The sequence below is a fragment of the Falco peregrinus genome, chromosome 6 (assembly GCF_023634155.1).
Source record: "Falco peregrinus isolate bFalPer1 chromosome 6, bFalPer1.pri, whole genome shotgun sequence".
Taxonomy (NCBI): Eukaryota; Metazoa; Chordata; class Aves; order Falconiformes; family Falconidae; genus Falco; species Falco peregrinus.
Genome location: NC_073726.1, coordinates 61,130,905 through 61,144,924, shown reverse-complemented (window position 1 = coordinate 61,144,924; position 14,020 = coordinate 61,130,905). Strand labels below are relative to the sequence as shown.

The following is a 14,020-nucleotide window of genomic DNA, read 5'->3' as shown; positions in this document are numbered from 1 at the left end:
TCTGCACACAGGCTTACAGGGAACCTCCATCCCCTGACCAGTGAGGTACACGCGGCAGGCCCCGAGAGAGACAAATCATAGCTATCATACTCTTATCAGAACCAAGCTGAGAAAACAGCACTGCATTGCCCTTCTCTTGTATCCTGCAAGAAGTTCTGCCACCTGCACATTTCTCTGCAAGACGTGCACACACTTGAAAGTGCACAACAAACATTTTAGCCACAGAATAAACATGACACAGACACACTGCAGTGTTCATCTTCCCATTTTATTTGCAATCCCCCAAATGATCCAGTGAGGATGGTCAGCTTCCCCTCCAGTCATGGTTAATGAACGTAAAAGAAACATCAGAAGTCACATGGTACTGGGCCTGATCCTGCATTTGGACTCGACTTAAATCAGAGCTACAGGATACAGCAAGCAATACTATCCAATCCAACTTTTACATGCTTACGACTTGGCAAAATTTTGGATTAGCACATCTGTAAGTTGTTAAGTCACAACTCGCACTAGGCAAACAAACCCTCTCAAAGCAACATACTCAGTCCTACCAACATTTCCAGAAGACTGCAGTACACCTACTTGTACTGAGCCAAGTACGCCAGGTGCTGTGTTCAGTGGGAGAGGGTGGGGTAAGAGGGGAGGACTGTGCCTCAAACCTAGTTAGACCCTCTCAACCCAAGCGGGAGACCACTCTCAGCTCCAGATTTCTCACCCAATTGCCACAAAACATGCAACAATACAGACTATGCATAGAGGTATCTGCAAACAGAGCAACCTCTCCCTGCCCAGAAGCCTATCAGAGTACCCTGCCTATCAGAGTACTTTTATATGCAGAAAGAGCTCCAGGCATTCAGGTGCGGAGACAGCAGGTCTGGCTCATACACCATCTTCACTGATGGAGGTGGTCTCACAGCACAGCAATTAGCAACAACTCAGTCAAGTCTGAAGTCCTGCCTATGGAATCATCAGGCAAACGGGGGAGGGACTGCATATAAAACCCAAGACTCACTTATTTCTTTGCCCTTTCCTCACAAGAAAAGAACACCATATAATTGGGGGATGGGGGTGGGTAGGGGTTAATTATGCCTAGGAATGGTTTAAAACGGGGGTGTCCTCAACTGTTGTGTTTCCAGAACAGGGAGATGATAATCTGAGCATCCTACAGAGTCCAAGAGGTATGGGAAGATGGTGGTTCTAGTCAGTTTTGTGTAAGGCCTGGAGACGTCAGTGCTTTTCTGCTGGCTTGTCCATTCCTAGCCTTTTATAACAGCAATAGGTCTCAGTTTAATGGCTTTCTTGCTGATGCCAGCTGCATGGCAGGTGTTAACCACATCTGTCACATTCTTATAAGACTCTGGTGCCTGGATGGGGAAGAGAGGAAAAAAAAAAACCAAAAACAGAACTATAAACAACCCAGAGTCACAGGAAGTTAGATGTAGGCTTTTGATATCCCCTCTCCTCTTCACAAAAATATAATCATATTAATTGAGCGTGTAGAAGTAGGTGCACATATTGAAAACCTGGCCACCTTGCATATTGAAGAAATCTATGAGACACTTAGCATTACAAATAAGATTTCACGGTATTTCAGATATTTGGTTCAGGTTTCCCTGTGTTTTCAGATAATCCAGTTCACCGGCATGTGAGAATGTCAAGCCTTGTTATCTGGCAGGACATGACTCCAACCTCCTCCTTAAAGATAACCTTTTAAGATTTATCTTCACTGCCCCTTAGCGAGAGGAATCGGGGTTGAGCTCCAGGGCTTCCCCCTCCAGCATTCTGACAAGAATCCTGCTCTTAAATAGATTTTAATGTGATCAACATGCTTGTACACCACCAACACCCATAACAGCATAGTTCCAACACTACTATCAGTAAGGCTGTAAACAGAAAAGACATTCTATCATGTTAATGCAGAGGAACTGGAAGTCATAATACCCTGTTTTCTAGCCATTCAGAATTCTCTTCTTGAGCAAGTATCAGAATTCATATTAAAGAGGCAGATCTCTCATAAACTGCTAATAATCTATGTGAAAGCTCTACTGTAAAGTAAGTTTAAAGCTGGCAGAACATCATTCAAGAACAGAATCCATAAAACGTAACTACTTTTGTGATGCTCACACAAATAATTCTCAGGGTTTATGGTAATTATCCCTATCACCAAGCAGAAACAGAAAAAAACATAGCCCCCCAAAACCTGTCAAACAGGCATCTCCCCTTTCAGCAGGATTTTAGGGACAAGAAAGGCTTCACATTATCTTCCAAAAAAACGGACAGCTGTATCAGAAATTTCATAAGCTGTAGAATATTTAGAGTACTAGTGATCGCTTAACACTGCAAAAAAACAAGTCAGGGAGGGTTGTTCAGTCAAGAAGCAAGACCCCCTTTTCCCTCTCAAATAATGAGGTATTAAACTCACTTCTTCCATGACCAGTTTGGGAGAAGCAACACGGATGGCAATGCCCATGTCAGCCAGCTTGTCCAATACATCCTGGAAGTCCAAGTTACGTCGAGATTTGGCTCGAGACAGTGCACGACCCTAGACGGCAGTTTTGTTAGTTCTATTTTTTGTAGCAGTTTGGAAAAACAGAACTCTTTCTTATTAAAGAAAAACATTATTACAATATAAGTAAACACAGAATGGATGAGAGCACAGACCACAGTAAACCACAAAACAGGAAATTAATTTAGACTTTACGTGATGGGCTCCTACAAAATCACATATCTGGTATGACAGCTGAGAAAGGTTCATGTGTATAACATACTTGTCTACAAGTGTCTTTTTACCCAAACCACTTGTCAGACTATTCAGGCGTCAAGTTTTACTGGAAACTATTTATCTTCCTCAATCATCTTGTCTCACATTGTTAATAACAGGGGAGGAAATACCACCTTCTTACTGCTGAGGAGTTTTATATGGACAGCCTCAGCACAGTTTTAATCCTTATTAGTTCAGAGATACCAGAATTTGGTAAAATGAGTTCATTCTCTATGTCTTCATCCTAACATCTGCCTTGTATAAAGAAGCACCACTAAATTTTCTGCAGCAGTCATCAAAGCTACTCAGTAAGGGACAAAGAGGACTTCTAGCCTGCAGTCCTCCTGGACTCGGATTACTATGGCAAGGCTACTCTCTGCTTGTATGACCAACAGATGAATCACACACGGGATGACCCTTGAACAATCCTGTTCTGTGGATGACAGTCCCATGCCAATCCCTTCCTGAAATAATTTTTTACTTACAGCGCCATGGCAAGTAGTTCCGAAGGTCTCGGTCATGCCTTGCTCTGTGCCAGTAAGAACATAGCTACAGGTGCCCATAGTCCCACCAATCAAGACAGGCTGTCCAGTCAGCTGTGGATGCAAAGTATTAATTCACAAGAAAAAGCTTAAAAAACTCATTCTTAATAAAAGTCTGAGAGGAACCATATCTCCAGAAAAGGAGGGCAGGTTCACATTCCCTCAGAACATCCCTGCTTGCCTCAGGTGCCTGCTATCAAGGATTCTGGAGAACTAACTGAATTGAAAGATGCGGACCTGCAGATCAAAAGACTTGCGTCCAACAGACAGACAAAGCAAATCATGGAAGGCTGCCCTAGGTACCAAGCACTTCTTTCCCTTCATGATCTTCCAACCATTGTGGGTATGGAGCAGAAGAGGGAGCTCAATGTCCCAAAGATCTAACACACAGACAAGCAGAATATTGCCACCCTACTAGGGTTCCAGTGCTGTTAGCTCAAAAAAGGAACTTGCAGCATTCAGATCTCTGTTAGGCACCCTACAGTTGTCTGATTCATCCAGAATTCTCTTCTGATTTCCTTCTCCCACAGCTAAACTTACTTGATAATCAACAGCAATAAGAGGATGGTGAGGAGGGAAGGCTCTGGTTGATCCCTTTCTGTGCACCAGCAGAGTCCGCTCCTTCCCATCCACTACATGTTGCTCCACTTTGGCAATGTTGTGAGACACATCATAGATAACATGCATATCAAGGTCATCTGGGGTTGTGTTGAAGACTTTGGCAAAAGCCTGAAAAGACATTAAAACAGGATGTGAAATACAAGAAGATAATTGCTATGTACATGTGGAAGATTTACAATCTTTTTAGGAATTAAAAGGAACACACTCGCTTGAAAGTGTTTCTTACCAGTAAGTCAGTGACCTAAACACTTGGCGTGGCAGGTTAAGAACTTCAGTCAAATTCAGCCACAATGGAACCAAACACAACAGTGCTGGGTGTGACAGAATTGGACTGTCTGGATTGTTTATTTGCTCATTGGCAGCTTTAATGCTGGAATTCAGTCAGATATCAGTTAGACAAATTCTTGCAACTCTGAAAAGATAGCTTGTGCAGCGTAAAAATAATTTTCTTGTACCCTCTTCCAGTTCAAGGAATTTTCAAAAATATTGATTAAGCAGCTTCAGCAAGTATAATCCAGTGATGTTGAGAGGTATTAGATGGATTGACTTGACCGCAGCTTTGTGTGTCTCCAGAAAACAGTTTAAGAAGCACAAGAACAAAAATTATGTTAAATACTGCAGCTACTCTGTGTTCCCTATGTCTGGGATAAAGCAGGAGATGTGTACCAAAACAGCTGTCAAGAGACAACTCTGCTCCTACCTGTCTTGTTAGAAAAGTCATAGAAGAGCGGTTGACCCATGCATAGTTTCCAGCAGCTGCCATTCCCTTCAAGTAATCCTGTCCCTCTGCGGAAGCAATCCTGGCACATGCCAGCTGGCGATCATTCACTATGATTTTGTCCCGTTTCATAGCTTTTTCCATAGCCACCAATGCATCTGGGAAATAAACACAGCAAGTCTAGGTGACTCCTTAATTTTGTTTCAATCTGTCAGATTAGCATGGCTGTCTATAATTTATATTCTAAAACTGAACATATCTGTCTGATGGTCAAAAATTTCTCAAATGCAAAAGAAAATCTGTGGCAGAACATTATCAACTGTCTGCAAACAGACAACCCCTGTCAAGGCAATTCAGAATAGACTCAGCAATTACACTGTAAGAAATGCTCTTCAGTGACGGAGTTTACTGTGAATGACAAGACCATGTTCAAGCGTTTCTCCACTCCAGGTACCTATGCCAGTCAAATCATACCTGTAGCAACTTGGTGGCCCAGACCTCTGCTGCCACTGTGGATCATCACACACACCTGCCCTTTGTGGTCAATGCCCATCTTCCTGGCAGCATATTCATTGTAAATGTCATCCACAACCTGGATCTCGGCATAATGATTTCCGGCTCCCAGGGTCCCCAGCTGCCAAACACAACACACTGATCAAACAGTGCTAGTAAAGCAGCCTCTGGGAGCACAGGGGAGAGCTATGGCAATATGGGCAATAAATAGGGCAAAGTGCTACAGCAAGGTTTTGGTTGTGGAAAAGTTTTTCCAGGAAAAAAAAATCCCCACATAAGCTGAAAGGAAGTAGAACACAGCATCATCATCACTGTCCTCTTTGTTTAGATTTGTAACAAGACTGCGATTAAACAAAAGGACCAGGATCTACAGACTGTGCTGCCACCTTTTTCCAACTTACTTAGGCCTAGTTGAAAGATGGGAAGAGTACAGAGTATTGAGAATTTATCTTCAATTTGTATAGACAAAGCAGACATACAGTCTTACACTTGGTTATAACTCCACAGGGAAGTTAAAATATCCTGCTACTTAGGTACTTACAAGCTTTCATTAGATTAAAGCAAGATATTCCATTTCTAGGCCCAAATTTTTTCAACTCCGTAACAGATGCTCAGTTATTTGCAAGGTGAATGTGAAAATTGAGGACATAAGATTATTTTGAGGCTAAAATACTATAATCTTGCAGCACCACAACTCATAAAACTCAAGAAAAAGCAAGCTTTACAAATGTAGCGTTAGTACAGCCATCTCAAAAGTGTTACAGAGCAATGAAATACTATGTACAGAAATGAAGTCCAACCCCTGAACTGCAATTCAGAGTTATGAGCTTCTAATATCCTTCCTTGCCCCTGCTATTAACTTGCTTAGCAAACAAGGAGAAAAGTTGCAAAATAACTTGCCTGTCTTTTAAAAATAAAACTAATCTGGATGGGGAAATACCACTGAACATGAACGCCAGTACCAGGTGTTAACTGATGAAAAACTGATGGCCCCAGGCACTTTGGGCATGTCCAGTATCATTTCGCTCTGTTACAGCTCTGTCAAGAATTATTCAGAAATGGCCCCACCATCTCACCTTTCCCCTTGCCCAGAAACATCAGGCAGAGTTTCAAGAAGAGACACAAAGTCAGAGAACTACTCACTAACCTTTACATTTGAACCCTGGGAGCACTCAGAGCTCTCCTGAAACACAGCATTACCTGAGGCAGGCCCCTCTTCTTTGCTCTTGAGGAGACCTTGTTGGGATCAGCCTGCAACATTCTTCCATATTCCTCACAGTGCTCCTTGTCCTCTGCCCAGGCATAGCCTTCCCGGAGAGACCAGTCCACACCCATCTCTAGCGCTTCTTCCAAATCCCTGCAATTATCAAACACCTACATAAGGTGGTTATCCTTGGATATACTCACAACTCCACTGGATACAGCCCTGAGCAACCTGATGTAACTTTGTTGTTAGACCTACCTACAGAGTTAGCCTTCCTTCATGCAAGGAGTTGGACGAGATGATGTCAAGAGATCCCAACCAAGCTAAATTACTCCATGATGTTATGACCAGCCAACTCCCCTAACAAGAAGTCCATCTTCTTAATGCTTCATGAAAAAATCAAGCTCTACATATATATCAACTTGAGATAGGTCATTACTTTTTCCTCTTTGCTGTGTGTGGAATATCCTATTTTCTCTCTCATCCCTTACAAAAAGATACCTTTACATCCATGGAGGTTTTCTGTCAGAAGAAATGAGAACCCTTCAAGAACCTTTAGTTATTTCAGGGTTTTAAATGGGGAAAGAAACAGCTGCCTTTGTGCACTGATGATTACGCCAGTTCTCCTGGTGAAGCACATACGCAGAAAGAATGGAAAGAGTTTTAGAATTACTTTTTCTTTCTTAAAGTCTCCCACTGATGAATTTTTCATCAAAATAAACACCAGAGATGTCCCCTCTAGTGATGTGCACACAAAGTCATTCTCTTACTTGGCATTCATGGGGATGACACCTTTGGAGCCGACACCAACAGGAATGTGGTCAAACATAGCCTGGGCGAGCTGCTCTTTCACAGGCTGCACATCACTTTCATCCAAATTGGTACGCAGTAAGCGGACACCACAGTTGATGTCAAATCCGACACCACCTACAAGTGTAGAAAAGCCCAAGGAGTTAATAAAGAAAGTGTGCTGATGGTGAACACTTGCTGAATATTCATCTTAAATCAGTCTCTCTGCTGACAGAGAGCATGTACTGAATGCTGTGATCTTCCACCTTCTTCCTGACACAATACCAGGAAAAAAGCAGAACTGCATTAAGCTTCATTTTAATAGATGAATTTAATGAAGCCTCAGATTTCAAGGCAGCCAAAAATGCAGTCTTACAGAGAAAAACTCGAAAACTGTTAAAAAGCCCGTTTTCCAGTCTTGAGCATATACTCTATAGACATAAGTGTACAATTGCCTACAGAGCTCTCTGTTTACAAAGTCGCTGCAGCAAGCTGACAAAGAGAAGTAGACATAATTATAAAATATACTGTCCACAGTAAGTAGAGAGAATGTTCCTGTTCTTCTGCCTAAGGTCAGAAGAAAAGTGACAGATCTTAGCATGGCTCCCTGATGTAAGATGTTCTTGAAAGCAATTCCTTTTTGCTTCTTTGTTGGAATAAATAATAACTAGTTATAATAAGCGATAAATACTTATAAGAAATATTAAATGTTAGTGCTTCGTATTTTACTTAACTGTATTTAATAAAAACAAATACCGGAGAGCAAGGCCTAATGTGAACAATCAATCAAGCCACCTTTAGTATGAAGGTTCTCGTACTAACAAGCGTCAGAGAGGGGATACCAGACTAAGATCCTGGGTTTAAGTCAATTGGGAACACTAAAACTGCCTAAAGCAAAGCTGAAACATTAGTATCATGTTTCCTGACAACCACAAAAGCATCTCCGGACCATCAGTAATTAAAGACCCAGGTGTTTATCAAAAAGATAGACATATTTTAAGGTCACATCTTTAATAAAGTGTAGAAATTTTTTCTCAAAAGATGTTTTCAAACACTGCTCTGAGAAAACAGTGAGTTCTTTATCAACTTGGCAAAACCCAAATTCAGAGTCTTATGCTTTCCCTTCAAATTGAGGGATATCACAAGCCCAAGCCAAAACCAAAAAGGCAATTCTCTCTGCACTGTTTAGATGTTTTCAGTGTAACCACCGGCTCCATAAAGATTCTGAGTACAGGAATTAAGCACCTTTTAACTCTCTGTAATTCACATCACGTATTTTGTTTTGGTTCTGTATATAAAATACTGTGAAGACCTGCCATTTCAAAAAGTATCTTTATGCCATCGCAGATATTTCTACGTGCAGGTTAAGTTAGTCATCCTTACCTGGTGAAACCACTGCTTCAGGATCATTCATATCAAAGGCAGCCATGTTGCCAATGGCAAACCCATAGCCAGAATGGACATCTGGAAGGCCTATTGATCTCTGAAAGAGAATGAAGGACATTTTAAAGTTTTATGAAACTGCGCTGCACAGAGTCACCTTGGTTATGCTTTGCCTTGTGGCAGTGGTTGTCACATTTGTGAACAAATACACCAGAAAGAGAACGGATGTTCAGATGTAGATGGGGTAAACACATCAATTCAGGTGAGTATCTAAAATTCCTGCAGTTACAGGATAGACAGTCTAAGAAAGCAGAGAGCAGATCTCACTCTGAAGGAAACACCCAGTGGCTAGTCAGCTGATTGGCTCTATTGACCAGATCTCAAGAAAACTTAAAAGGAGCTTAAGCACCTAAATGTAGAAACAGTGATCTCAAAACTGAACTCTAACCTAGCTTTTTTCTTGGACTCAAGAGCCCTTGCATTCAAAACTTAGGCAGGCAATAGCTTGTGAGTAGCATAAAACAGAGACTTCACATAAGAGTGATGAATTTGTCTTTACCAAGCTCCATCTAGAAACATCTGCAATATTTAAACACTGTAAATGTAACAAGGGAGGAGTTCAATGCCATGGAAAGGAATCATGAAACAGTCAGCATTTTCTCTTCTTAGCTGTGTCACTGAACACTGACCAAAGACTGCACTCTGTAGGAAGGAAAGAGTCATCCTTTTAGGATGATACCCTGATAGGATAGAACATGATAGCAGCTATGTCATTTTAATTTATTTAAAAAATATCTTTTTGCTGAACATTTTCATATTATTACTAATTAAAGAATGTACAGGCATGCTTCTGGAGAGCCTTGGCTGCTGTGACCATGAGATGTCAGAGTTGAAGATGCTACATGGAGGAAGCAGGGCAATAAGCAGGACTGCAACCCTGGACTTAAGGAGAGCTGACTTGGGCCTCTTCAAGGACCTACTTGAAGAAATCGTGGGTTAGGGCTCTAGAACGTAGGATGGTCCAAAGCAGTTGGCTAATATTCAAGCACAGCTTCCTCCAAACTCAAGATAGGTGCATCCCTATAAGTAAGAAACCAAACAAAGAGGGCAGGAGGCCTGTATGGATGAGCAAGGAGCTTCTGGCAAAACTCAAACAGAAGAAGGAAGTTTACAGAATGTGGAAAAAGGGACAGGCCACTTGGGACAAACATAGGAATGCTGTCAGAACATGCAGGGAGGCAACAAGGAAGGCTGAGTCCGTTTGGAACTAAATCTGGTGAGAGAGGTCAAGGACAACAAGAAGGGCTTCTTCAAATACATCAGTAGGAAAAGGATGACTACGGAAAATGTGGGCCTGCTGCTGAATGAGGTGGGTGCCCTGGTGATGAAGGACACAGAGGAGGTGGATTTACTGAACGCCTTGTTTACTTCAGTCGTCACTGTCAAGGCTGGCCCTCAGGAATCCCAGACCCTGGAGGCAAGACCGAAAGTCTGGAGAAAGGAAGACTTTCCCTTGGTCAAGGAGGTATTGGGTTAGAGATCATTTAGGTAAACCTGGCACCCACAAATCCACGGGCTCTGATGGGATGCACCCTCAAGTGCTGAGGGAGCTGGCAGATGTTATTGCTAAGCCACTCTCCATCCTCTTTGAGAGGTCATGGAGAACAGAAGAGGTGCCTGAGGACTGGAGAAAAGTCACTGCCACTCCAGTCTTCAAAAAAGGCAAGAAGAACAACCCAGGAAACTACAGGCTGGTCAGCCTCACCTCCATCCCTGGAAAGGTGATGGAACAGCTCATGCTGGATGTCATCTCTCAGCATGTGGAGGAAAAGGCTATCAGAAGTGGTCAACATGGATTCACCAAGGGGAAATCATGCCTGACCAGTCTGATAGCCTTCTGTGATGGGATAACTGGCTGGGTAGGTGAGGGGAGAGCAGTGGATGCTGTCTGCCTTGACTTCAGCCAGGTTTTTGACACCATCTCCCACAACATCCTCACAGGCAAGCTCAGGAAGCGTGGGTTAGAGGAGCGGACAGTGAGGTGGGCTGAGAACTGGCGCAATGGCAGAGCTCAGAGGGCTGTGATCAGCGGCACAGAGTCCAGCTGGAGGCCTGTAGCCAGCGGTGTTCCCCAGGGGTCAGTGCTGGGTCCAGTCCTGTTCGACTGACTTGTCAGTGACCTGGATGAAGGGACAGAGCGCACCCTCAGCAAGTTTGCTGGTGATACAGAGCTGGGAGGAGCAGGTGATACACCAGAGGCTGCGCTGCCGTTCAGGGAGACCTGGACAGGCTGGAGCGTTGGGTGGAGAGGAACCTAATGAAGTTCACCAAAGGCAAGTGTAGGGTCCTGACCCCAGGGAGGAACAATCCCACGTACCAGCACAGGCTGGGGCTGACCTGCTGGAAGGCAGCTCTGCGGAGAAGGACCCTGGGAGGTGGACGGCAAGTTGCCCAAGAGCCAGCCGTGTGCTCGTAGCCAAGTGATCCTGCCCCTCTATTCTGCCCTGGTGAGGCCGCATCTGCAGTGCTGTGCCCAGTTCTGGGCTCCCCAGTTCAAGAGAGACAGGGAACTGCTGGAGAGGGTCCAGCGGAGGGATACAAAGATGGTGAGGAGACTGGAGCATTGCCCTTAGGAAAGGCTGGGAGAGCTGGGCCTGTGTAGCCTGGGGAAGAGAAGACTGAGAGGGGATCTTACTAATATCTACAAATATCTTAAGGATGAGTGTCAGGAGGATGGGGCCAGGCTCTTCTCAGCAGCGCCCAGTGACAGGACAAGGGGCAACAGGCACGAACTGCAGCACAGGAAGTTCCATCTGGATACAAGGAAGAACTTCTTTGCTTTGAGGGTGACAGAGCACTGGAACAGGCTGCCCAGAGAGGTTGTGGAGTCTCCTTCTCTGGAGACATTCAAAACACACCTGGATGCAGTTCTGTGCAACCCACTCTAGGTGACTCTGCTTTAGCCGGGGGGCTGGAGTATATGATCTCCAGAGGTCCCTTCCAAACCTGACCATTCTGTGATCCTACACAGCTCCACAAGTCCAAAGTATATCTAGCCTGGCAAGTTTAGATTAGGACACCACAAACAGATCTCCACAATCTATTTAAACAAACAAAAAATATAAAGCCCCAAACATCCAGAAAGCTGTCAGAAACTGGAACTTTTCAATATGTATTAAAATGTTACCATACATTACAAAGAGCAGTACTTTCCAGTGGGACTATGTGCTGCTTCTGCCTCCCCTTGCCATCACCCAGAAATCTTTTGGTTTGGAAATAAAAAGTGAAGATTTGAATAGACACATGATTGTAACATCTCTCCTATGAACTACCAACCAAAATTCCAATTTTAAAAAGTTGTTACTACTCTTATCTTACTCCCTTTTTGGTTGACCACTAAGGCATTTTAACAGCATGATAGTCTGCCTTTTACTGCAGCCAGAAATTCAAAACTTTTGCCAAGTCACCAAGAGAAACAATTAAAAAAAAATTCCCATTATTTTTTATTTATTAATGTATGAAATATTGAATGTGAAAAAGATGATTTCCACATTGTTCTTAGTGCTTCTTGAAAAGTGACACAGCCTAGTATTTTTCTCCTGCATCATCATATCTGATGCTTTGCTTCCAAAAATGCACAGGGTGAGTGAAAGAAGTGTTGAGGGCATGGGAAGGCTCACTACTAACATTCGGGCAGCAACAACAATACAGACTGCAACATAGCCTCCTGCTCCCTTCTCACTTCTCCATGCATTCCAGGTCAGCAAAGGCAACTCAGAAACAACAAAAAGACAATATGAACAGTGGAGGAAGAGTGGCTCAAACAAACTGAAACAGCACAAAGCAATGCTAAAAGCTTCACATCAAAAGGCAGTCAATGATGTCAACAGATACTTCCCTTTCCGATAACTTCGTTTTACAGCCTGCCCTTGCAAGCACTCCTTACTCAGAGACACATTCCTGAACAGTCAGACTGCCCTGAAAAGAATTTTGGTCTATACCCCTTCTCACAATGGAGTTCCCATTTGGAAGGCAATAATCTCTGGCAAATAGGAACGGAAAAAGAACAAATTTTCAGAGCAGTTACTCACGTGAACAATGCCAGGTAATGCAGCCACATTCCCAATCTGTTTCATAGCAGGTAAAAAGCCACCTGCACCTGCAGAAAAAAGAAAACCAAACAGGTAACCAATCTGGTAATTTACCATGGTAACCATAATCAAGCACTTCTAAAAAGGCTGCTCAAAACACTGGCAAATCAGAAATCTGCCAGTAACAAGTAATCTAGACTGGTATAAGAGCCTAGCATTACGTACCATCGGCAGTTTTATTAAGTGAGGTATTATGCTGAAGTCCTCCTCCTGCTGTGTCGGTACCAATGCAGACCGACCCGTGCTAACAGCAGAAGCCTGTTGCCGCCAGCTGTCAGAGCAGGATCCAGCCCTGTGCCGCAGCCTCACACAGAACAGCCCGGCCTAGGCCACGGCCCCCCCAGTAGGCTCTGAGTGCAGGCATTCAGAAAACGCTGGGGCACACACAGGGCTGCCAGCAAGGCTGCGCCCACCCCTCTGGTCTGGGCACAGACACCCTACAGCTGCAGGTGACACCCTGTGCGGCTCGCCAGGCCGCTGCGGCCGGCGCGGAGAGGCAGCTCGTTGCTGCCAGCTGCCTCCGGGCCTGCGCTGGCGCTGCTACAGCCCGGGCCCTCAGGGCCCCCAGCCGGCGCGGCGAGCCCGGCCGCTCGTGAGGGCTTCCAGGCCACGGCAGGGAGCGTGTGCGGCCCCCCCGGTCACCGGGCACCCCCGGTCACGCACCTCCGCCGCGGCAGGCGTTGCGCAGCTCTTCGAACATCAGCTTCTCCAGCGGGTCGTTCACGTAGAACACGCCCTCCACCTGCGGGGAGACCGGTCAGGGCGAGCGGGCCGCACCTGCCCCCACCCCCCCGGGCACCCCCGGCGGAGCCCAGCCCCCCCCCACGCACGTGCATGTTCGGTACGAAGCCCTTCTTGATCCGCCAGCAGTTCTTGTCGATCTTGTCCAGGTACTGCAGCTCATCGTTGTAGCTGCGGCTCATGGCGGCGGCGGTCCCGCTCGGCCTCTCCGCGTCAGCGCTGCCGCCAGCACCCGGCCAGCGGCGGGAAGGGACGGTGGCCGCCGAGGCTCACGCCGCCTCAGCGCGGACAGGAGCCGCCGAGAGCCAAAATCCTGCGGGAGGGCGGGGAGCTGCGGCCGCCGGCGCCCCCTGGCGACCCGCTGCGGGGCGGCGCCTGCCCGGGAGAGGCGCTGCCGTGGCCCGGCCGGGCCGCCTCGGGAGCCGCTCGCATCCTTCAGCTCCGAGGCCGGCCGGAGGCCCTGCCCGGCCACCTGGCGTGCTTAGGCGCTGTGGGTGCCTCACCCCAGCCCCAGGCCTGGCGGAGGTACGGGGCCGAGCCCCTCCCCGTTTAGCCCCCCGCGGCGCTGGGCACTGCGGCCGCCCGGGTGAGGCACCC

The 14,020-nt window shown here is 45.7% G+C and overlaps 1 protein-coding gene across 1 annotated transcript; it reads right to left on the bottom strand.

Annotated features, from left to right (window-relative positions):
- Window positions 1–249: 249 nt before the first annotated feature.
- On the bottom strand, window positions 250–13,710 carry RTCB (RNA 2',3'-cyclic phosphate and 5'-OH ligase). The gene is made up of 12 exons (XM_055808505.1): window positions 13,513–13,710; window positions 13,346–13,424; window positions 12,623–12,690; window positions 8,532–8,631; window positions 7,130–7,286; window positions 6,356–6,512; window positions 5,117–5,276; window positions 4,625–4,800; window positions 3,844–4,032; window positions 3,247–3,357; window positions 2,423–2,542; window positions 250–1,364 (listed from the first exon to the last, which is right to left on the bottom strand). The coding sequence occupies exons 1-12, from the start codon at window positions 13,603–13,605 to the stop codon at window positions 1,257–1,259; spliced, it is 1,518 nt and encodes a 505-aa protein (XP_055664480.1). The 5' UTR covers window positions 13,606–13,710; the 3' UTR covers window positions 250–1,256.
- Window positions 13,711–14,020: the final 310 nt, after the last annotated feature.